A 25,962-nucleotide genomic window follows, 5' to 3' on the forward strand; every position below is an offset into this window, starting at 1 on the left:
CAGGCTCCTCTGTCCATGGAATTTCCCAGGCAAGAATACTGGAGTGGGTTGCCATTTCTCCAGGGGATCTTCCCGACCCAGGGATCAAACCCGGGCCTCCTGCATTGCAAGCAGACACTTTCACCGGCTGAGCCACAAGGGAAGCCCATGAGATTTCCTGTGGGTTTAGTCCGGGGTGTGAGAGAGAGGATTCGAGGACAGTTTTCAGGTTTTGAGGAGGAGCTCTAGAGGAATAGCGTGTGTTTCAAGTGCGGGGAAAGACTGCACGAGTAGCTTTGATGAGGAAGAGCAAGGATTCTGTTTGTGTTTCCAAAAAGAAAGAAAGAAAAATAAAAAACACCCAATCAATGTGGAAATTTGGTAGTTCCAGAGCATGTTTTGGATTGGAGATATACATTTGAGAGTTGCAGGCATCAAATGGTGTTTAAAACTATTTGACCATAGAAGGTCACCAAGTGAAGAAGGCAGAGAAGAAAAGGGAAGCAAGGGCTGCTCTCTGGGTCACTGCAAGTTAGGTCTGGACAAGGAGGAGTTGGCATAAACTGAGGAGGAGGGCCCAGTGAGGGGGCAGAAAGTCAAGAGAGTTTGGTGTCCTCCAAATACGCGCCAAGGAGAAATGAGTTCTGTGGTTTTGGACCTGCCAGGGTAGGGCACTTCTGATTTGACTGCAGGACTTGGCTAAACTTTCTGTATCAAATGGCCAAGAGAACTATAGCACAGAATGCTCTATCTCTGCAAAATACTGGTCCCATCCTTACTCAATCCTTTTTCAGAGTGTCCTTAAGGGACCACTGTGCAATGGAAACTGTACTTTGAGAAGTGAATTAGAAGATAAATCCTTTCTTATCTAATTGAGTTATTGACTGATTAAATGTGCTGTTAATGCTAAAGGCATTTTGTGTTGTTTAAATGCTCTATGGACCCAAGGATTATTTTATCTTATTCTTCAATTTTAGCTCTGCAGGCAGAAGAATCTGCCTTTTGGGGCAGAGTAGAAGGGTAAACTCTTTGTTGGCTGCCCTTGGATAATGATGGCAATACCAAGATTTCTAGTCCCTGACTAAACATTGCCTGACTTTACTCTCTCGCTTTCTCTCTCTCAATTTGTTAAAAAATATTACATAATTGTTTTTAGCTATCTAGTTGTAAAACATGATAAATTTTCAACCAGTGTCTGTTGAATTGAGGAATTGCACTTCCTTTTTATTCCAGAGTAATCTAATTATTTTACTTTATAGCAGCGTGTACATTAGGCCAAATATAATGATTTTTGTTCAATCTCCTTTATATGTCAAATATAGCTAGAATTGATGGCACCATGGAATGAGTTCTTTTTAAATGTTTTTAGCTATACTGTAAGATAATTGCCTTTACTTTGATGTTTCTGAAGTTGTACATTTTAAGCCCTTTTACTAGCGTAATGCACAATATAAATTTATCTTCTCTATGTATTTTATTGATTTATGCTTAATTGAACAGCACTGTCAGTAAAATCCTGTTTTGTTACGTTTCAACCAACAAAGTATCTTGTTTGCTGACTAAATATTGTCTGCCGTTATGACTCAGTGGTGATCCGTTTTACCACAGTGTTCAATGCATTTCCAGTTTTTATAGTGAGTCCCTGAATTGGAAGGCTATCAATTGAGATATCATATTGACAACATTATTGAAGCTTTATCTGTTTTCATCATCAGGTACATTTTCTTTCGTTAAACATAGAAGTTAAATGTTAATTCCAAGCTTTACTGTCAAATGTGCTGAGCAAAGTGGCAGACTAAGACCAGGAGACCTGAGTTGAGCTTTGCCTCTGTTGTGGAACTCTTGTGAGGTTACTTAACCTTTCTGAGTTGGTATTTTCTTCCCATAAAAGGAGCAAATGTCTGCCAGGATTTCTGTGACACTGAAATGAGATTATGTAAAGTATTTTATGTTTTATGAAATACTGTTAAAACACGTTTCTATTTCATTTCTTTTTCTAATAATGTACCTTAGTTCACATTTAAATTAATTTGTTAGATACTTACTGCATTCTTAATTATGAATTATAGATATTTCTGTTGGATTATCGTTTGTATTTCTTATTTATGAAGGCAAACATCGTAATTAATTTCTCTGAATATGTAGAACATATGCACGCACAGGGGTCTAAGTGTCTTTTTGTGAGTCCTCAGTCCCCTACCTCAGAGGTAACTTTCCAGAAGCATTGTATGCAAATATAAACATGAATTTATACCACATGTTTTCTGCTCTTTTGACATAAATGGTAAAGCATATAACAATACTCTTTACTTTTCTGCTTAATATATTTTAAGTATCATTTACAACAGTGAATATACACTTCTTTTTTTTTCATTTATTTGTTCAACAAATAAGTATTTATTTCATGTCAGCTATCAGGTACCATTTTAAGTTCTGAGGATGCAGTAGTGAACAAAATAAACTTTTTTTTGTTCTCATGGACCTTGCACTCTTAACTGAAGCAGGCAGACAGTAAATTTATATATCTATATGTGTGTGTCTACACACACACACACACATATATATGTAGTCAGGTGGTGGTAAGTTCTTTGGAGAAAATAAAACAATGGAAGAATAGGGTATGAAGGAGACAGACAGTAAATTTATATACATGTATATAGTGTCAGGTGGTGGCAAGTTCTTTGGAGAAAAATGAAACGGGAAGGAAGAAGAGGGTGCTGGGAGGTGTTTTATATGGATGGTGGTCGAATATGGCTTCACTGATCAAGTGGCGTTTACACAGAGATCTGAAATGACTAAGGAGCAAACGGTGGGATTGCCTGGGGTTAGGATATTTCAGGCAGTGGGAAAAGCAGCGGGAAGGCTCTGGTGCAGGAGTTTGTTTCTTGTGTTGGTGGAGCACCCAGGAAGGCCGTGCGCTTGGAACAGAATGAAGTAGGGGAGGGTTGGGGAAATACCAGTGTTCAGGTCACACAGTCGTGCAGACCGTTGTGAGCACTGTGATGCTGACTCAGAGAAATAAGCTTCTGAGCAAAGAATGACATGTGTACATGGTCTATAATATTTTCTTATTAAGACAGTTTTGGTGAAATCCTATACTTTTTCTATGTATATAAATGGAGAGTATATGTAAGATCCATTTTAGAGGGTTTTGTGCAGTTTATATAGGTTTAGATTTTACTCTAAAATAATTTAAAAGTTTCTTAATCTGAGAACAATGTAAGTTATGGATAGTAATTACTATATTAATATTGACATTAGTACTTCAGTCTTATAGATGAATACATTCTTGCTTTCAGCTTTCCTTTGGCATAGATTTTTATCATGCTTATCTTTTAGTAGCTCTCTAGTTTATTAAATTATTAGATTCTCCAGTGGATCTCATACTTAAAGAGTATTTAGAAATACGTGCTTTATGTTTATTTGATGGACAGATTTTTAATTTATAAAACAAAGATGTTTGCAGGTGATAATGATTACATTATAAAAAATTTGTTGATTTTTCCAAATGATTCAGGTCAAGATTCCTTAACATTCTAACCACAGGGGAACCACCAATCAAAACCACAGTGATATATTACCTTACTCTGATCAGAATGGCCGTTATCAAAAGAACAATAGATAGTGTTTGGCAAGGATGTGAATGGGCAGGAATGCTTCGGCACTGTGGGTGGGAATATTAATTGGTTCAGACCCTGTGGATAACGGTATGGAGGTTCCTCAAAAAATTAAAAACAGAACTGCCACACAATTCAGTAATTCCATTTCTGTGTATTTATTCGAAAGGAAATGAAAACACTAACTTGGAAAGGTAGTCTGCACCCCATGTTCCTAGCAGCTTCCCAGGTGGCATGAGTGGTATAGAATCCGCCTGCGGCTGCAGGAGACAGAGGCTCAATCCCTGGGTTGGGAAGATCCCCTGGAGAAGGGCATGGCACCCCACTCCAGTATCCTTGCCTGGAAAATCCCATGGATGGAGGAGCCTGGCGGGCTGCAGTCCATGGGGTCGCACAGAGTCGGGCATGACTGAGCGACTTTCCATGTAGCACAAAGGGCAGAGAAAGATGTGGAAACTTGAGTCAAACTGGCATGATTTTCATTGTGTTTAAGTAGATTTCTGCCTCCCCCCACCTTAGGTCAATTTCATCTGTAAAATGCGGTTAGTAACATGCCCTTCATAGGATTGTCGTCAGGACTAAACGAGTGTTGCAAAGGCAAAGGCACTTTATAGAGCTCTGGATGGAGTTAGCAAGGAAGGTGTTTAGCGCAGTCGGTTTTTGTCCGCTTTCTCTTCCTTCTTCTTCCCTTTCTCCTTTTCTTCTTTTCTTCTGTGTCTTGCACTTTTGTCTCTGTTTCTCCTCTTCCTTCCTTTGCCTTCTTAGTAAACACAGTCAAACAACTTGCATGAGTATTTATTGTGTGCCGTGGATGGAGACATCCTAAAGTAGAACAAAGTCTCCGTACTGAAAAATCTACATTCAGCAGGCAGAAAGTTGTAATGAATAATTGATTAACAAGAAAACATCAGAGTTAAGGGCTATGATGAAACTGATCGTTAATATTCCTCAGATTTTTGCCTTTACCCCAAGGCCTTCTGTTCTTTGTAGTTATATTATCTGTGGGTTTTGTTGCCTTCTGTCGTGATTTAAACGTTAACTTATGACCCCCATATCTACTTGTCCAAGGAAATTAGGAATACTGAAATATTACTCAAGACAAAGATAAAAAATGAAAGCAGAGAAGTTAAGTGCAATATGCAAATTCACACAAAAAGGTTAAATTAATACAGATTTTAATTTATTGACAATTTCATTATTATTCATACACTAATTAGATTTCATTTTTGTGTATCTTTTTGGACTGTTTACTTATAGAAGTAGTGTTAACTGACATTCTCTGTTATTTAAAATTAAAAAAAACTAAACTGTCTTATGGTAGTTTAATACAGATACATTATTTGTAAAGACAGAGGAGAGATCTCATCATATGAAGAACAAAAAAGACTTTTAAGTACATGACTAATTTGTTATAATAATTGTGAATAATAAAATTGCTAATAGTTTCTATTGATAATGAATACATAATACATTATGTATTTTTTCCATAATACATTAATGGTCTTGTTTTTTTTTTTTTTGCACCCATTAAAAATAGGTCAGTCAAAAGCAACTACTTGGCATATAAACTTTTACATGTCATGTTTAGGACATTCTTTTAAATTTTAAAAATTATCTAATTTCCTCAACCTGAAAAAAGTTATTTCCGTCTCTACAACTTATTTGCTCATTCCTGTATTAAGTTGAATAGTATTTGTCTTGAACTTCATCTGAGAATACATCATCTTTTGATTTGAATTATAGGCAGACAGTTGACCTTGCATGTGGTAAGGAATTCATATATTTTTATCTCCAAAGCCTTACATCTTAAATTTTGAAAATTATTTTATGACATATTAATTTCTTTAATTTAATTGAAAGGTTTAATAAAGAGGACATGTGAATATTATGATTGATTGCTTCATTTGGTACCTAATGATAGAATTTTAAATCCTAATAAATTTTCTCTTTTGTTATGGTATTCTGTAGAAAATTATTTCTTAGTATTAATATTTAAAAGATTAAGACTCAAGTGTTCATTTTTAAAGTCATTGTTTTATTGCAAATTCCAGGCAAATGATAAAATCTTGAACTAAAGAAGATTTTGTCTGTCAGAATTTATCTAGAGATCTTTTAGAGTAGAGTCTAATTCTTGCAGATACATTCTCAGAATTGCTAAAAAAGCATTTAATCCTTGGAAGGAGAGATAGCTCTATCAGAAAGAAATCATTTATACTCCTGCTGTGTATTTACTGTGTGGTAAATGTTACAGGCGGAGAAGGCAATGGCACCCACTCCAGTACTCTTGCCTGGGAAATCCCATGGGTGGAGGAGCCTGGTAGGCTGCAGTCCATGGGGCCGCACAGAGTTGGACATGACTGAACGACTTCACTTTCACTTTTCACTTTCATGCGTTGGAGAAGGAAATGGCAACCCACTCCAGTGTTCTTGCCTGGAGAATCCCAGGGATGGGGGAGCCTGGTGGGCTGCCGTCTATGGGGTCGCACAGAGTCGGACACAACTGAAGTGACTTAGCAGCAGCAGCAGATGTTACAGGGGCTACAAGAGAAGATAAACAAATTCAGATCCTTTCATCTGCCTTCATTTTGAAACTTGAGTGTTTCTTCCATGGACAACATTTCTCCCTTCCTTTCTCTTTTGCAAACAAGCCATAATTAACTATAGTGCTTGCTGTGAGAGTGTTGCATCCTTCAGAGTGTTTTGGGGTTGAAAAAAGTTTGAGGACTCTTGGGCGAAGAATTTTGTCTTATAGAGCTCTTTTAAAGTTCTGAATGCCTCTTGTGAAAGTAGCATATTAAGCATTGTGAGATAATAAAATGTACCTCAAACCAAGGCTTGGGGGACTAAACAGAGTGGCAGTCACCCTGAATGTGGGCAGTGCTAGCATGGAAAAAGACCCTTTGAATGAAGTCCTAATATAGATAGCTAAGCTAGAGAGTGGGTGTTGGTGTTAGAAAGGAAACTCAGAAATTGCTGGAGATGAATTTAGTTTCTTTCATAATTTTGTCCTTAGGCCTGTCCCTTTCCTTTTTCAGAAGTAGTTTAGGTTGAGAAAGGTGAGGAAAAAATTAGGATAGAGGAGAAAGGTAAAGGAAAAGGTCTTAAAATTTTGGAAAGGAGAACTGACCTCTTTCTGTGATATAACCAGAAATGGTAGAGGGCTGCAGGTGGACACACATGGGCTTAGCAAGAGCAAGGAGCGCGTGGGGTAGGTGGGCCAGAAAGGCGAGCCGCGGTGGGTTCAGAGGCCAGTGAGCAAAGGACTGAGAGCAGGGTTGGTCAAACAGGATCAGGCTGGTGAGGGAAAGAAGACAAGAAGGGCAAAGAAGATGGCAGGTAAAGAACAGGAGGGAAACAAAATACAGAAATAAGAGGTAACTAGAAGAAAGACTAGAAGGGGACTCGGAAAAAGGAGATGGCAGAGGACCGTGCTCTAATTGAAAACAAAACAAAAATATTTATTGAACCAAGCTAAGGGTGTCAAAATTTTTACTTTGTAGTTCAGAAATATCTAATATGTGGGTACAATTTGTGGTTCCAATATTCATTCTTATATTTTCAAGTTTTACGTCAAGAGCCAAATTATAATGAGTGATTCCCAAAGGTTTTTATTGGATGGTATTTAATAAGAAAAAATAAAATGGAAAATTTTAACGTTTACCCACAAACAGAAATAATTTAGTTGCAAATAATTAGTTCCCCCATAGAGAAATATGTAATTTATTGGTACAGGGTATGAGTGAGAATAGAGTTCCATTATACCTATAGCTGCTTTGATTTGCTATTTCTTATATCGTGGGTATTTGAGATAGCTTATGTTAATAGTGTGTAGTTGTTACAGATACCTATGCTTTTGATATTATGAGCCTTTTTCATTTTTGTTATTTATAAAATAGTTATGGTCTTTGCGTGTATTAGTCTCCAATGCAGGTAAATTATTAGCAAAGAAGACTGTGGGATAAGTCTTTATGTTCACTCATGGTTGGATGACGTAAGAGGAAATTCAAATCAATGTGAAAATTCTCACTGAGATCCTTTGTTGTCCTCCGTTTGTGCATAATAGAAAATGCATAGACTTTTTCTGTAGCCATAGTTTATATCACATTTGATCATGCTTTCAATAATTTAATTCCTGAGTTTACAGCTAATAAAGACTAATTGATCATGGGACCCTACATTTTGGTCAGGCAGTGTTTTCTGATATGATGTAGTGAGTACTTTATATCACCTTTTATCTGTATGATTGTCTTAGTATACTAAAAATGTATTTAATCAGAAAGGTTCTTTGCCAGGCTCTTTTGGTAATAATGAAGACCCTTGAGGTTTCTTGTTTTTTACTGATGTACCTAGTGATGTAGATATGCTCTCGGTACGAGCACGTTGATTCTTACTCTCCACTGTTTAACTCACCAAGAGAAAGTGCCTTTGTACTTTCTAGCGTTTCACGACAGCATCCAATTTAGAGGTCTCAATTTAGTGGTTGCATGTTATAATTTGAAAATTGTGCTGAGGAATTAAATTATATCTATTTTGAAATACAGACCGTGCTTTTAAAGTGATGAAATAATTTGTGTAGATACTTAAGATACTTGGTATGTGAGGAGTAAAACAAGCATGGCCTAGCCATGCTGTGAAGAGAATGCTGGTCTGTTGTTTTCCATAGGAATTTGAAAGCCTAATTTAGCTTTTGTTTGCCATTCCTTGTAGAACTTCTTGGATGGTTTTTAGGGATGTTGCCTCTTTGCTGTCTCGCAGTCAGAGACAGCTTGACTTCTTGCTCGGTGGCTGTACAGTGTGACTGGGGATTAGAATGCTGAAAAGCAAAGAACACGAGGAAGTCTTCCTGTGTCCTCTCCTGTTTCTGCAGAGTTCCTCAGCCGATTGACAGGAGGTGAAAAAGAGCTGTTGCTGGAAGCTTCAGCTGCGTCACTTCTAAAAACGGCAGCCTGGTAGAATGGCCGTGTCTAGGGGTCTGAAAATTGCAGAGACAGTGGTGTCACCAACACTAGATAACCAGGTTTTGTTTTAAATTGTTTACCAAAAAGACTGTTAACTTTGGGAATTTATAATCTTCACATTCCAAGGCTTTTCGTATACATTTCAAATTTACTCGTTTATATACTTGTGTCACCTCTCATTTACTTCCTGCCTTAGTCCTCAGAGTATTGGAGGAAGCTAATGATAATGATATTCAGAAAAATATAAATAAAAAATAAAACCAGAACCAGAAAAAAGGGAGGCTGTAACAGCAGTATGAAGACTGGAGGAAACACTGTGTAGCTTATAACATGCTTGGTTACTACAGTAGAGCTATTATTTTGTCTCTAAGCTTCCCAAAGGCCAAAATGGAAAAGAAGATAAAGTTAGTAGTTACTGTTACATAAAAGAAAGCATGTCACGTTGCAAGAGAAGCAGAGCTTTTTGCTGTATTTAGCTGTAATAGAATTTCTTCTGGAGGCTTTAACATTGACTTCTGCCATGACGGTGCCCTTGGCGATATCACTACAGCTCACACTGGAAAGAGATTCATAAGGCCATCTCTTTCAGAATCTAGAATCCCTCATGGAAGTGGAGGCCGTAACATCAGAATCAGTCCATGGATGTCTAAAAATACAGCTGTCTGTAAATTGAGTCTATCCAGGAATATAATCTCGGTTTAGAAATAATTCATGAGCTGTATGTACTTCTGATGACTCTTAGTACCATTTTTCTCAGCTGCAGTTAGCTTATGCAGTGAGTGATTATTTTCCCTGGAAAAAGTTTTCAACTGCAGGTATCCTATACTTGTTTGCAGGTAGATCTGCAAGATTAGAAGGATTCACTAGTAAATTAGCTTATGTTTAAAAATTGTTGAAGACCTATATATTCTTTGAAAGTTATTGGAAATATTTTATATGTTTAAAATAATTTTGATACGTTTGTGAAAACAAAGCTCCCATAAAATTATCTAAAGCTTGTCCTTTGTTAGGGCTAGAAACTATTACTAATGATTTAAAAGGAAATTGTCAACATTAAACTTCAATTTTTACTTGCAATGTTCAAGATAAATTGATGTCTCACTGTTTATCTCACTGTTTACAAGGTGATCATTCTTAATTTAACTTGGTAGATTTTTTTTTTATTGGCTTTATGTATAATCACTCTATAGATTTTAAAGATAAGTAAAGAATTCTGAAAATCTTGCTGTTATTTAAAATGTTCCATCTTTGAGGATTTTTCTGAACAGATTTTTTCACTGTCTATTACAATTCAAAATTTAAAATTTCCTAAAAGATTATTCTTTTAGAGACAGTGGATTTGACTCCTTGACATTTGGCCAATTAAAGCCTCGTACATTAGGTTGCTCTAATATGTTCGTTCAGTAAAATTACCAAAAGAAACTGACTGCATGTTAGACATAAAATATTGTCACTGGCAAGCAACCTCCAAGGAAGCAGTGATTCCTGCCTTACAGATGAGAACATTGTAACTTGGCGAGATTAAGGAATTTGATCAGAATCAAAGTGGCAGATTCAAGCTCAGAATTTTCTGTCTAAATTCTCAGCGTTGTCGCCGGTTTACAAAGCCAGCAGACTTGCAGTCAGAGAGAATTTAGTTCAGATCCTCTCTATGCTGTTAAAGATATGACCTTATGCGAAGTCACACAGCCTTTCTGAGGTAAATATTCTTACTTGTAAAATGTACCAAGTCATAGAAATCTCATAGAATTGTTTTGAAAATTAATGAGGTAATGTTTTAAAAAATGTTTAGCACAGTACCTGGCATATAGCTAATAAAAGGTAGCTATAAAGAGAGAAAAAGTTACCATGATGTATTCTAAGGGAAATAGATGGAGAAACAGTGGAAACAGTGTCAGACTTTATTTTTTTGGGCTCCAAAATCACTGCAGATGGTGACTGCAGCCATGAAATTAAAAGACGCTTACTCCTTGGAAGGAAAGTTATGACCAACCTAGATAGCATATTCAAAAGCAGAGACATTACTTTGCCAACAAAGGTCCGTCTGGTCAAGGCTATGGTTTTTCCAGTGGTCATGTATGGATGTGAGAGTTGGACTGTGAAGAAGGCTGAGCGCTGAAGAATTGATGGTTTTGAACTGTGGTGTTGGAGAAGACTCTTGAGAGTCCCTTGGACTGCAAGGAGATCCAACCAGTCCAATCTGAAGGAGTTCAGCCCTGGGATTTCTTTGGAAGGAATGATGCTAAAGCTGAAACTCCAGTACTTTGGACACCTCATGTGAAGAGTTGACTCATTGGAAAAGACTCTGATGCTGGGAGGGATTGGGGGCAGGAGAAAAAGGGGATGACAGAGGGTGAGATGGCTGGATGGCATCACCGACTCGATGGACGTGAGTTTGAGTGAATTCCGGGAGTTGGTGATGGACAGGGAGGCCTGGTGTGCTGCGATTCACGGGGTCGCAGAGTCAGACACGACTGAGCGACTGAACTGAACTGAACTGAACTGATGTATTCTAAATGTGATTTTTCAGTTTATTCATGTTGGAAGCTATATTCTACAGAAACTTAAAAAAAATTTTTTTGTAGTGTAATACCTAAAGATAAGTTACCAGCAGGTGGAGCTCAGTGTCAGAGAAACCAAATTTCTGAAATTGAGCTATTTTTTAACCTTACGTTTTAAAAATAATATAAATGCATATGGTTTTGAAATTTATATGTGAAGGTTTTCTATTTTTAGCATGCCTACCAAAAGTCATCACCCTGCCAGCTGGTTCTTGAATATGTGAAAATAGTGCTTTGGTTACTCATATCATTTAAAATTCTTTGTTATTTCTGGTATTATATAATGGGTGACAGTTATTTGCCTAAAGAAGACGTACTTAAAGTGAACTTTGTTTAAGAGACTGACTTAGAATTTGATCATTTCATTCATATTTGGACTGATAATGTCATATTTTATTGGTCAAAACCCTCAAACCTGCCACTGTCTCAGTATTCCACTTCTTAGTAAATGGTGTCATCTTTAATCTGCTGCTAAAGCCAAAAATCGTGGGCATCACCCTTGTGTTCACACTTTCAGAAATTTCATATCCATTCCGTCTGTAAGTTCTCATGGTGTTGCCTCCAGAATATACCCCAGATCTGACGTCTCGTCAGCTGCTTCCCCGTGATCACCCTGAGGAAGCACTCTGTAAGTTGCAGCCTGGCCTGCTCCCGTGTCCTTGCCTCCCACACTTCTGTTTCCCATGTTGTGGCTGAGTGCCCTCCTTGTGGTCTTGTGTCTCTCCTGCGTATATGCTCCAGGGGCACCCTAGTGTAATTAGAATTAGGCTTCTCAGCACAGCTTAAACTGCACGAGCACGTCCCTGCCTACCTCTGCTGAGCAGAGCTGCCCACCCCTTCTCACCCCCTGCTGTCTGGCCTTCCCGATTTTATTTGTCCTTTGATCAGGTCACGCTGCTTTCCATCTGAGCGTCTTTCTGTTTCCTCCCTCGTTAGAGGAAGAACTCTTTTCATCATGTCAACTCAAATGTCATTCTGAGACACCGCTCTGACTACTCTAGATGTAATAGGCCCTTTGACTGCCTCGCTACACCTTGCCATGATTATTTATCTTGTCATGCTTTTCCATTTCTTACATGGCGCTTCTAGTATCTTTGCTGCTGCTACTACTATTCTGTTGGCTAATGTTTACTGTATGGTAGGTTTTTTCTAGGGCTTTCCAGGTGACATTCTGTTGTGTCCAACTCTTTGGGACCCCATGGACTCTACAGTCCATGGGATTCTCCAGGCCAGAATGCTGGAATGGGTTGCCTTTCCTTTCTCCAGGGGATCTTTGCATCCCAGGGATCGAACCCAGGTCTCCTGCCTTGCAGGCGGCTTCTTTACCAGCTGAGCCACCAGGGAAGCCCCCAGATGGCACTAGTGGTAAAGAGGCCGCCTGCCAGTGCCGGAGACATAAGAGAGTCAGGTTTGATCCCTGGGTCAGGAAGACCCCCTGGAGGAGGGCATGGTGATCCACTCCAGTATTCTTGCCTGGAGAATCCCACGGACAGAGGAGCCTGGTGGGCTGTAACGCAGAGTCAGGCATGACTGAAGTGACTTAGCATGCACGCACAGGTTTCTTCTATGCTTTTCTATGCATTAAATACTTTAAAATGTATATTTATATGTTAAATAGCTAATTCATTTAGCTATGGAATTTCATTATATACGAATCTATGATTTCAGTGTCTATTTTCTTCCCTATAGTCCCTGCTAGACCCCCAAACTGTAGCTCCACAAAGATAGGCACTTTCATTTTGTTTACTGTGAATTGTTACTGAATTTGTTACTGTGAATTCCATGGCCTTGAGCAGTACTTGGCAAATAGAGGAGACTTAGTAAATACTTTTTGAATATTGGGCAGGCTGTTAGAATTCATAATAATAAATAGAATCATCAAATATTTAAGTAAAAAAATATTCTAGGGGAAAGGGAATAGTTTCTAAGGAAGGAATCATGCCTAACTGATAATTCTTAGAGTTCTTTTTTATGAAAGTAATAGAGAACAGAAAATCATCTACTTAGGTTTTAGTTCTTTACTAAAGATTACTACATATTAAGTCACCACTGGGTAGGAAATATACTTTTAGCATTGGCCCAACAAAAGGTTTAAACTCAGAAATCAGAAGGTAGGAATAAATAGGTATTTCTTTAACTGGAAAATGTAAAAATCAAGGTGTTGTTCAGTTGTTCAGTCATGTCCAACTCTTTGTGACGCTATGGACTGCAGCACACCAGGCTTCCGTGTCCCTCGCTATCTCCCAGGGTTTGCTCAAATTCATGTCCATTTAGTTGGTGATGCTGTTTAACCATCTCATCCTCTGCCGCCCCCTTTTCCTCCTGCCCTCAGTCTTTCTCAGCGTCAGAGTCTTTTTCCAATGAGTCAGCTCTTTGCATCAGTTAGCCAGAAGCATTAGAGCTTCAGCTTTAGCATCAAGCCTTCCAGTGAATATTCAGGGTTGATTTCTGTTAAGATTAACTGGTTGGATCTCCTTGCAGTCCAAGGGACTGTCAAGAATCTTCTCCAGCACCACAGTTCAAAAGCATCAATTCTCCAGCTTCAACTGAAGAATTATGGTCTAACTCTCACATCCATACATGACCACTGGAAAAACTGTGGCTTTGACCATACAGACCTTTGTCCGCAAAGTGATATCTCTGTTTTTTTAAATATGCTGTCGAGGTTTGTCATAGATTTTCTTCCAAGGAGCAAGTGTCTTATAATTTCCTGGCTGAAGTCACCATCTGCAGTGATTTTGGAGCCCAGGGAAATAAAATCTATCATTGCTTCCAGGACTGGCTGTCATGATCTTAGTTTTTTGAATGTTGAGTTTTAAGCCAGCTTTCTCACTCTCATCTTTCACCCTCATCAGGAAGCTCTTTAGTTCCTTTTCACTTTCTGCCATTAGAATGGTATCAACGTACATAGCTATTAAGAATCCTACCTGTTACAGGTTGAATTGTTTCCTCAAAAAGATATGTTGAAATCCCAACACCCGGTTCTTGTGAATGTGGCTTTAATTGGAAATAGTGTCTGTTGCTGCTGCTGCTAAGTCGCTTCAGTCGTATCCGACTCTGTGCGACCCTATAGACAGCAGCCTGCCAGGCTCAGCCATCCCTGGGATTCTCCAGGCAAGAACACTGGAGTGGGTTGCCATTTCCTTCTCCAATGCATGAAAGTGAAAGGTGAAAGTGAAGTCGCTCAGTCGTGTCTGACTCTTAGCGACCCTATGGACTGCAGCCTACCAGGCTCCTCTGTCCATGGGATTTTCCAAGCAAGAGAACTGGAGTGGGGTGCCATTGCCTTCTCCGATAGTGTCTGTAGATGTACTCAAGTTAAGATGAGGTTATTGGAGTAGGCTCTGATTCAGTATGACTGGCGCCCTTGAGAGCAGATAGACTGACATACAGGACATGTAGTCACGTGAAGATGGGGGCAGACGTAGGAGTTACGCTGCTACAACCAGAGGATTGCAAGAGCAAGGAAGGCTACTTCCTTAGAGGTTTTGCAGAGCATGACCTTGTCAGAACCTTGATTTCAGACTTACAGCCTCTAGAATTGTGAGAAAATAGATTTCTTTTCCTTTAAGCCACCCAGTGTGCGGTATTTTGTTAACAGCAGACCTCGGACACTGATATAACATCCATTGTGCTTATTATCTTTAGAAGTGACCTGAAAGACTACCTAGTGAGGTTTCTTGTTGTGGTTGTTTAGGCAGCTAAGTCGTGTCTGACTCTTTTGAGACCCCATGGACTGTAGCCCTCCAGGCTCCTCTGTCCATGGGATTTCCCAGGCAAGAGTACTGGAGTGGGTTGCCTTTTCCTTCTCCAGGGGATCTTCCTGACCCAGGGGTTGAACCCACATCTCCTGTGTCTCCTGCATTGATAGGCGGGATTCTTTACTGCTGAGCTACCCGGGATGCCCAGTGAAGTATCTAGATGACATAAAATTTTTCTAATTGTGAAGATGAAAAGTAATGGGTACAGATGATCACAGGAGAAATAACTGAATTAACTTTTTTTCTGTGCTAGGCCAAGAGGCAAGAAATCTAGCTTCTCTAGACTTTATATTCCTTGACTGTGAACATTAATTTTGATTTATTTTATCTCCAAGATTGTTTTAAGATTTAAAGTTTTGTGATTTTATGAGCCTGTGAATTTATATGCCAAGCGTCTTGTAAATGCTCAGTGAATATTGAAACAATAAATAAAACCTACAGGAAATAAAGAAAGGTAGGAAAATACAAATAAATCTTTGTAGGTGTAAAACTACAAATTATATTTTTTAAATGGTCTAGGGAAAAGGTGAGGCAAAGGAAAGAAAATTGAGAATCAAAATTCATTGTTTCTTGAGTGTGTCAGCATATAGCAAAAAAAAAAAATTAATAAATTGCTAATACACCCTTTGAGGCTCTGTTTTGGCAACAGAATACTTTCAGTGAGCTGGAGTAGAGATTTAACCTGAGAAGTGGAGTATAAGTTAATTCTATAGATTTTTGGAGTAGAGTTGTTTGGACTTGAATTCTGAGTTACCTGCATATTGGCTGTATGACTTAGGGCAAGCCATATAGGCTGTATGACTTCTATGCCTCAGTTTTCTCTTCTATAACCTAAGGTTTGTGATAGAACCTGTCTCATAACGTTATCGTGGGGTATTAAGTGAGCTTTCCGTTCAGTTCAGTCACTCAGTTGTGTCTGACTCTTTGCGACCCCATGAATCGCAGCACGCCAGGCCTCCCTGTCCATCACCAGCTCCCGGAGTCCATCCAAACTCATGTCCATCGACTCTGTGATGCCATCCAACCATCTCATCCTCTGTTGTCCCCTTCTCTTCCTGCCCTCAATGTTTCCCAGCATCAGGGTCTTTTCAAATGAGTCAGTTCTTCGTATCAGGTGGCCAAAGTATTGGAGTTTCAGCTTCAGCATCAGTCCTTCCAATGACCACCCAGGACCGATCTCCTTTAGGATGGACTGATTGGATATCTTTGCAGTCCAAGGGACTCTCAAGAGTCTTCTCCAACACCACAGTTCAAAGGTGTCAATTCTTCGGCACTCAGCTTTCTTTATAGTCTAACTCTCACATCCATACATGACTACTGGAAAAACCATACTAGGAAAAGGAGTACGTCAAGGCTGTATATTGTCACCCTGTTTATTTAACTTATATGCAGAGTACATCATGAGAAATGCTGGGCTGGAGGAAGCACAAGCTGGAATCAAGATTGCTGGGAGAAATATCAGTAACCTCAGATATGCAGATGACATCACCCTTATGGCAGAAAGTGAAGAGGAACTAAAAAGCGTCTTGATGAAAGTGAAAGAGGAGAGTGAAAAAGTTGGCTTAAAGCTCAACATTCAGAAAACGAAGATCATGGCATCCGGTCCCATCATTTCATGGGAAATAGATGGGGAAACAGTGGAAACAGTGTCAGACTTTTTTTGGGCTCCAAAATCACTGCAGATGGTGACTGCAGCCATGAAATTAAAAGACGCTTACTCCTTGGAAGGAAAGTTATGACCAACCTAGACAGCATATTAAAAAGCAGAGACATTACTTTACCAACAAAGGTCCGTCTAGTCAAGGCTATGGTTTTTCCAGTGGTCATGTATGTATGTGAGAGTTGGACTGTGAAGAAAGCTGAACACCAAAGAATTGATGCTTTTGAACTGTGGTGCTGGAGAAGACTCTTGAGAATCCCTTGGACTGCAAGGAGATCCAACCAGTCCATTCTAAAGGAGATCAGTCCTGGGATTTCTTTGGAAGGAATGATGCTAAAGCTGAAACTCCAGTACTTTGGCCACCTCATGTGAAGAGTTGACTCATTGGAAAAGACCCTGATGCTGGGAGGGATTGGGGGCAGGAGGAGAAGGGGATGACAGAGGATGAAATGGCTGGATGGCATCACTGACTCGATGGACATGAGTTTGGGTGAACTCTGGGAGCTGGTAGTACACAAGGAGGCCTGGCGTGCTGCGATTCATGGAGTTGCAAAGAGTCAGACATGACTGAGCGACTGAACTGAACTGAACTGACTAGACGGACCTTTGTTGGCAAAGCAATGTCTCTGCTTTTTAATATGCTGTCTAGGTTGGTCATAGCTTTTCTTCCAAGGAGCAAGTGTCTTTTAAATTCCTGGCTGCAGTCACTATCTGCAGTGATTTTGGAGCCCAAGAAAATAAATTTGGTCACTTTTTCCACTGTTTCCCATCTATTTGCCATGAAGTGATGGGACCGGATGCCATGATCTTAGTTTTTTGAATATTGAGATTTAAGCCAGCATTTTCATTCTTCCTGTTTTACTCTCATCAAGATGCTCTTCAGTTCCTCTTTGCTTTCTGCCATAAGGGTGGTGTCATCTGTGTATCTGAGGTTATTGATATTTCTCCTGGCAATCTTGATTCCAGCTTGTGCTGAGATAATCTACCTAGAATGTTTTAAAGAAGGTCTGGCTCATAAAAGCCTCCCCATCCTATGTTGTCTATTATTATTATTCATTAATTCTAACATTTTATTAAGTTATTGTCAAAATATAAAATGAGTCTTTTCCCTAATGGACATGATATAAAAATGAATGATTGTTATAACAGCAAAATCAAAATGTGTATGTGTTTAGACTAGAGAAATATAGGAAATTATACAGGAGATACCTCTTTTTTTTTTTTTTTTTTTTTTTTTTTTAAGTTCATGGAATTGAAAAAGGAAGCAAAGGATTTAAAGAAAGAGACTTTATGTCAGAATTGTGAGCTAGGAAAGTTTTATTGAGTAAGACTTTTGTATAATTGGTTTCTCTTGCTTTTCTCCTGTTTTTTCTCATTTGTTTAAAAAAAAAGCGTCTTGGAGTTTGGCCCGTTTTAAAGAATGTTCTGCACAGTATCTGAATATGGTATCTGGCATCTAGTAGAAGCACAGTGCCTTCTTCTAAAGAAATGGATGAATAGAACAAGGGTTTATGTAGCAGTGAACAAGTTAGTATAAAACAGAGTAACAAAACAGGAGCCTTATTTTCAAATTAAACATTTGTGGTGTTAAGTATCCTGAGCATGATACTGCTTCTCCAGCCCTTTCACCTCATTGTACATTAAGCTCAACACATTTCTGTATGGACATGTTTAGTTTTTATTTAGACCTTAAAGATTATTTTTGTGTATAATTTAGATTCTTAATGTTTGAATCAGATGAATTATAAAGCATTGGAGAATTATCCCTTCTTGAAATCAATTAAAATATACTGGGTTGAGAAAGGCTTTTTAAGAAGGCTTTTTGCCAATATTTTTGTTTCAAGAAGTGCTTGAAAGTTTGGTCTGTTCTTGGAGATCTCAAGATCCAAGTTTCTAAAGCAGATGACTTCAACCGGCTGTATAGAGAGGAGACAAGGTGTTTGTATTTAAAAAGGTCAGTTGCAGCGTGGGTTTGTTTCTGAAATAGTGGGTCTTCACAGTCTGTGGCCCAGCACACCCGTTCCCTTCGTGGCGTGTGCGAGTCCCTCTCCTCCGGGAGCTGAGTGTCAGACGTCGTGCCGCAGGGGAGACAGTGCCGGCGGCAGAGCCCGTGTTCCTGCCCGGCTGCCGGCGCCGGGGAGGCCGAGGGAAGGCGCCTCCCGCGAGCCCTCGCCCGGCCCTCGGCGGAGGCCGCCATGGAGAGGAGCCGCCGGGGCTCGCAGGGTGAGGGCGCGCCGGAGGCTGGCGGTGACCCACAGCCCTCTGAGCCCTACGGGCCCGGGGACAGCTCCGAGGCCTCCTGCCCGTCCACCTCGGAGGTCAGGAGGGGGCAGGTAAGGCGGCCCGGGGCGTGCGCCCACCCCGGGGGCGCGGACGGAGAGGCAGGCTCTGCCGCCGTCTGAGGAGAAGCACGTGAGGAGAAGCAGCGCGCGGAGGGCAGAGGCAGGCGCCTTGGGAAGTGGAGGGCCGCTCTGCCGCCGTCTGAGGAGAAGCAGCGCGGTGGGAGAGGCAGGCGCCCTGGGGAGGGGAGGGCCGCCCTGCCGCCGTCTGAGGAGAAGCAGCGCGCGGAGGGCAGAGGCAGGCGCCTTGGGAAGTGGAGGGCCGCTCTGCCGCCGTCTGAGGAGAAGCAGCGCGGTGGGAGAGGCAGGCGCCCTGGGGAGGGGAGGGCCGCCCTGCCGCCGTCTGAGGAGAATCACGTCTGAGGAGAATCACCGCGTGGTGGGAGAGGCAGGCGCCCTGGGGAGGGGAGGGCCGCCCTGCCGCCGTCTGAGGAGAATCACCGCGTGGTGGGAGAGGCAGGCGCCCTGGGGAGGAGAGGGCCGCTCTGCCGCCGTCTGAGGAGAAGCAGCGCGCGGTTTAACTTCTGTGGCGGGGTTACGGTTTCTTTATCTCCAGATTTCAGTTTCTTTATTGGCTGGTGAGCCTAGTTTGACCCTCTTAGTTTCAATTTCTGTCAGCAAAGGGAAATAATATTTTCTCGGATGGTATTAAGTAATCAGGAATGACGCCTGGTGAAGCTTTTCACTGTGCTGTGTAACTGCAGAGTTCAGTACTACTTTTATCATCAGTTCTTGTGTTTTAATTCGGTTATCTGGAACACACTAGTATTTTAGGATGTTAGTGCCTGTCATTTCTATATAAGAATGGGGTCCCATCTTGAGTTTGTTAGTTAACGCGTAGGTTTACGTGCTCTTTTGCAGTTTAAATTGAATTGCCTGCCTCCCGCAAGTCGCTCCGTTAATGACCCTGTATTTTAGGCTGTCATTCTTCCAGATTCGCTACATTAAGAAAAGTAAATTCTGGCCTTCAGATAAGAATGGAAAATGTCCAAAAGGAACATTCAATGATTTTGTAGCTTCATATATTTTTTCTTTTATATTTGAAGAGAATTTAATAGACATAATTTCTGTTTTAATGTTACAAAATTCGTAGTTATGGTGTTCTAAATACTAGTGTCTTAGACTCATTGGGTGAGTACCATTTATAAGAATCATTTCTTATATTTGTAAGTTTTATGTTACCTTGATTTAAGGAGTCATAAAAATGTCAGAGGATGTAGAATCTATTGGTGTCATCCTGTCTAATCTGTCATTTTATATATAACAATGTCTCTGAAGACCGAGATAATTAGTGCCTCATGTAGCTAGCTAGTGACTTGTACAACTGTAATTTTCCTGTAGCTTTAAAATAAAGTCTTGCTTCCTTTTCACTTTTCTCTTCCTGATATATTTTATGATCCTTATTTGATATTTTTCTGTACTTCTACTTTTTGTGTATCTCATTACTGTTTTTGCAAAACAGACTTATGCTCTGTATTTCTTGTTCTTGAAATTGTGCTTAATCCTCTTAATTTTTATCTTTTGTGTCAACTCTGCTGCATGTTTTCAAAATAAAATGGAAAAGATTAAAAGTTTTATTATTAGCTATTATATAAATTTCTACATTATTCTGCATTACTCCTACATTATCTTAAGGCACATAGAATAAGAGTTTTTGTCTTGATGGCTATCAGGCACCAACCTCAGGTAGATATTATGTATAGATATGCACACTATCTTCAAATAGATATTTATTGAACTCTCATACCTGTGAATGTCCATCTATAACTATGATTATTTGTTTTTGGTTATTAGCCAATGCTGGCCTAAATATAATGGGACTTTTTAGCTTATGATAAATCTGTAAATATACTTTTAAGCGCTTAAACATTTATTGTCAGTCTTGTTTAGTCGGATGTTACTACATCCACTCAGAAACACACATATTCAGATTCATTTATATTAGCTTATGTGATGATCCATACCTGAATTGATCAAAGGAGGGTTCTGTATTCTTATGAAGTCACTGTGTGCTGTGCTGTGCTTAGTCGCTTGGTCGTGTCTGACTCTTTTTGACCCCATGGACTGTAGCCCACCAGGCTCCTCTGTCCATGGGATTCTCCGGGTAAGAATACTGGAGTGGGTTGCCATACCCTCCTCCAGGGGATCTTCCCTACCCAGGGATAGAACCCAGGTCTCCCACGTTGCAGGTGGATTCTTCACCGTCTGAACCACCAGGAAGGGCCAAGTAAACTGGAGTGGGTAGCCTGTTATTCAGGGGATCTTTCCGACCCAGGAATCGAACCAGGGTCTCTTGCATTGCAGGTAGATCTTTACCAGCTGAGCTACCAGGAGGCCCATGGAGTCACTGTTTATCCTCATTTCATAGGGATGTTCTGACCTCTTTCATTTTTACTCTGTTATTATTTTATGATGTTTTCAGTGAATCCTTATCACCATAAGATGTATACTGAGTAATGAGGGCTAATTTTAGGCAGGGGCCATTCTTTTTACTGGAAGCTCGGGCTCTGGTGACAGATGCAAGCCTGCTTCGTCTTCTTTTGCTGAGCTTTGCGGCCATGCTGCTTTCTCTAGCTGTCTTCTTCCTCTGTCAGTTAGTGTGTGATATTCACTCTGTGTTATATACGGCACGTTCATTCTTTACCTTAGTTTCACTTCCCCAAAGCATCCTCAGATAGCTCTGCACTTTCTGACACTTCTTTACTGTGCCCCTGGAATTTCATTCTGCTAAGTGTGCTTCCTTCTCAAGAGATTCATCCTCTCATATCAGTATAACTCAGTGTTAAGAAATGTTCACAAGTACTACCTTTTTTATTCTTTCACTTTATGTGAAAGCCTCTGTGCTGTCAAGGCTTTTGGGGTTTGGTTGTACTATATATTTACTTCTCTGAAGTAATTTTTTCATTTTTTCATGAGTTCTTTTATGTTTCTGGTTATTCTTATTCATTTATCAAGGAATAAGTGTTCTGTGGTTCATTGTCTCTTTTTCTACCTCTAGCCATTTGGGATGACTTTAGCATTCATGTGCAAGTTCCATCCAAAATTGTAGTTTCTATGTTCATCAATCTAAAAATAGTACTGATTGAGGTCTGATAGCTGGTAAGCAAGTTTAGGTCAAGAGTCTTTTTGTTAAAGATGGAAGAGGACTCCTTGACCCTTGTTCCTCTCGAGTTTCTGGCATCAACTCTGGGCTGCTTACTTTATAGACTTCTTATTTTATAAGAAACACAAAACCTGATTTGGTTAGGTTTAGATGTGTTTTTGAATGGAGTTCCGAGTGGAAGATTAAGTAAAGTTTTAGTGAAAATAGAAAATGTAGCACAGCACAAAGCTGCTATTTTTATTGTTATTATTTGTTTATATATTTGTATGTTTGAGAAGGTGCTAGCTTCCACAGGAGCTTTTGTGGCACTGAGATTATTAAAGTAGAAGAATTTCAATGCATCAATAGGTGTTATTGATTCTAATATTAAAGAATCTGGCTATCACATTTTGTTTTCATAAATACCTCTATTTTGAAAGCATGGTAATCTACCTCGCCCCCACCTCCCTAGTTTTTGGTTGAATTATTAGGGAGACTTAATTGCCTCTGTAGCTTTACAGCATATTACATGCTGTTTTAAAGTTATATACATATTTCAGTGTTTGGTGATATGATAATATGAATGAAAGTAGTTAATTTGGTGAGTTCTTGAGATTTATTGTAGGACTTAATCTTTTTCATGAGGACAAAAGCAAAGATTTAAAGAATTTATGGGCTTTTACATATATTAAGGGAAAACAGGGTCATTGTACATATTTCAGATTGTCGCTAATTTTATAGTTTTAGGTTATTGCTTTATATTCTCAATTTCTAATTAATTTCTGAATAAGATTTATTCCAGGTATGAATGATGTGATTTTTATGGCATCTGCCTTGAAAGTATACATCTATTAAGACTAGTTTTGCTTGTTTCTTAAGAGGATGAGAGAGGGTGGCAGTGGTAGCAGTTATGGTCAAAACTGTAAAATAAGCCAAAAGGAAGAATGATAGACGAATACTCTAGACTCTGTAGCCAGTCATTCAGCCAGATAATCCCTAGAATCTTTACAGTTTACTCTTTACAATGCTTTTCTATGTACTAAAAACATTATTTATATAAAACTTTATTCTGATTAAGAAGCATACCTATAGATATCTGAGAACATTGGATATATGTTGAAAATTCATCCCAAAGTACTCTAGGACCCTGGAGGTTACAGATGAAAGAGAAATGGCATGAGATGTTTTTTAGCTTCTTTTACTCAATCACTGCAGGTAAAGTATTTCTACATTTCTAATTTTATAAAGGTATATATCCTTCAGTAATTAGTAAAGTCCACATCTGTTGTTTTGTTTGTGGTAGCAAGAAAGCATTGGCTACCTTAAAGCCTCTTCCTCTCCCTGTACTCCCCTCGCCCAAATCTTGAATTAAGAAAGCACACAAAAGTAGATTGCTGTGTTCTAGGATATGTTGCACTGATCAATCTAAGTGCTGATGGGACCAAGAGAACATATTTCATCAAATAAAGCTAAAGTCTTATAAGTCAATTCTTGTCATAACCAGAAGTTTCTAGGTAGAATCTAGATATCATTTGAACTACTATTTACTGGAATTCCAGAAATCCTTGGTTACGTGGTTTATCTATTGCATTATTCACCAATGGAACGTTAGCTTTTGTATTTTATTTATATTAACAGAAATAAGATACGCAGGCATCTTATGGAATTGAGCTTGTAAAGATTATAGCTGTTTTTTTTTTTTTTTTAAACTAAAGGGAAGGTCACTAAGAATGGCTGGCCAGAGAGAAATGAAGACTCATGACTTGCTTATTACAGGCTCTCTATCAATGGGGGGAACAGCAATAGAGTAAAGAACAGCAGTAGAAAGTGGTAGGAAAACTACTACTTATTTTAAAACTATGATTTGCTACTTAATCACAAATCTCTGCTATTATTCGTCTTTGAAATAAACATAGAAGGCTTATTATAAACATAAAAATTTTGAGCTCCACACTTAGTTGACTGTTCATATAAACATTAACATCTTACAGATTTTAAATAGATGTTAATGTTTATATTTTATCAATTATTATAGACTTTTCTGTCTAAGGCAGAGAAGCAAGTATGATTTTTAGGGGGTGCTCAGTGGGCAGGATGGAGAAGGCAGTGGCAACCCACTCCCGCACTCTTGCCTGGAGAATTCTAGGGACGGGGGAGCCTGGTGGGCTGCTGTCTATGGGGTTGCACAGAGTTGGACATGACTTAGCAGTAGTAGCAGTAGCAGCAGTGGGCAGGAAGATGACTGACCGGCTCTGTGGAATGAGTGACAGGGAGAGATAAAGGTGGGGTGGAGGATGGCCACCGACAGGTGACGGGGGTCGTACTGGCTCCATCCACCTAGTGCCCCGAGCAGGGGGACCACCAGGCTGTGGGAGGACTGAGTTCAGTGTGGGATATTGACAGCCTGAGGTGTCCTGAACTTTTTGTCGAGATGAGTAGCCACAGTTTGGGATGTCCTTCTGAAGCTGGAGATGAAGACTTGGAAGTGGCCAGTGTAATTAAAGAGGAAGAGAAAAAAAGAAGAAAGTAGGGTAATTTGAAAGATAGAAGAACAAAGGAGTAGACAGTTCAGTGGAGAGACAGACAAGGCTGAAAAGCTTTCTGTGGCTTTGGCAGCTTTAGAGGTTCTCCGTGAGCTCAGAGGGAATGTACGTGCTGTGGAGTACGCAGGGAGGTCGGGTTGCAGTAACACAGGAGTGAATGGGTGAAGAAGTGGGGTTTCAGCTGAGCAAATGGTTTCAGAATATTGAAGGATAAGATGTATTCCAGATTGGGTTCAGACTGAGGGACTTTAGACACTTACTTGGGCTTCCCTGGTTGCTCAGACAGTAAAGAATCCACCTGCAGTGCTGGAGACCTGGGTTTGATCCCTGGGTTGGGAAGATTCCCCTGGAGAGGCAAATGGCAACCCATTCCAGTGTTCTTGTCTGGAGAATCCTATGGACAAAGCAGTCTGGCAGGCCACAGTCCATGGGGTTGCAGAGAGTTGGACATGACTGAGCGACTTCCACTTTACCTCCCTGAGTCTGAGTTTCCTAAAAGAGGTTGGCGATTTGAATCTGGAACACAGGAGACAGTTTTGCCTTGATTACAACAGAACCAGTGAACCTTCCACAGGAGCAGGAGTTGGTTTGTTTTTTTTTTCCCCTCACCTCACTGATGGCTCCCTAGAGCTCGCATTACTATCTGGAACGTTGTAGTTGGTCAACAAACATTATCTAAAAAAGGAGAGAAATCACACAGGAAGATGGTAGAGTTTGAGGAAAAGGCTCAGACCAGAAGCTTGGGGAACCTGAGGAGGATGGGGAAAATAAGGCTCACATGGAGACAGGAATGACGAGAGGAAACAAGAGTCACCCAAAGAAGCATTTCAGGAAAGGAGCCACCAGTGAGATGCAGAGGCTGAGAGATCTTACCTTCCTTTTCTGTGCTATGTTGCCAACCACCACTTTTTTACTGGCTTCAAAAAAGCCCTGGATTTAGCTCCTGTGGGTCAGAAGTCCAGGCCTGGCCCGACTCCTTGCTCAGGATCCCATTAAAGTCAGGTTGTTTGCTGGCTATCTTCTCACGTGAAGCTTGCGGGTCTGCCTCAAGCTCCTGAAGTTGTGGCAAAAGTCAGTTCCTTGCATTTGAGGATTGAGGCCCTCATTTGCATGCTGGCTTTCACCTGGAGGTCACCAGAATACTTTGCTGTATAATCCCCTCTGGCAGTGGAGGACGTTCTTCACACTGAATCTCTGCTAAGCTTTAAATCTCTGCCTTCAGGGAGACGCCAGTCTCTTTCAAGGGCTTACCTGATTGGGTCAGGCACATTCAGAATATTCTCCCTTTTTAAAAATCAACTGTGTCACATGCACATAACCTAATCGTGGAAGAAACTCCACCACGTTCACTGTCCCAGTGATCATGCGGGATGAACACACCAAGGGGTGGGAACTGTAGAGACCGTTTGAGAAATCTGCCTTCCCCAGGGCTCAAGTAAAATGAAAGCTGAAGAGAGAACAG

At 40.1% G+C, this 25,962-nt stretch overlaps 1 protein-coding gene across 24 annotated transcripts in view; it reads left to right on the forward strand.

Annotated features, from left to right (window-relative positions):
• The window catches only part of FER (FER tyrosine kinase), a 464,961-nt gene that overhangs the window by 159,889 nt on the left and 279,110 nt on the right, over positions 1-25,962 (forward strand). The window contains exon 1 of one of the 24 annotated variants that reach the window (XM_055565876.1): positions 17,833-18,869. The exons of the other annotated variants lie outside the window; for them this stretch is intronic. Coding sequence (XP_055421851.1) covers positions 18,732-18,869 — 138 coding nt within the window. The 5' untranslated portion in view covers positions 17,833-18,731. Of the gene's footprint in view, positions 1-17,832; positions 18,870-25,962 lie in introns of those variants that run through there. 24 annotated transcript variants of the gene reach the window in all.

This window comes from Bubalus kerabau, chromosome 1 (genome assembly GCF_029407905.1).
Source record: "Bubalus kerabau isolate K-KA32 ecotype Philippines breed swamp buffalo chromosome 1, PCC_UOA_SB_1v2, whole genome shotgun sequence".
In the NCBI taxonomy this organism is placed as follows: Eukaryota; Metazoa; Chordata; class Mammalia; order Artiodactyla; family Bovidae; genus Bubalus; species Bubalus kerabau.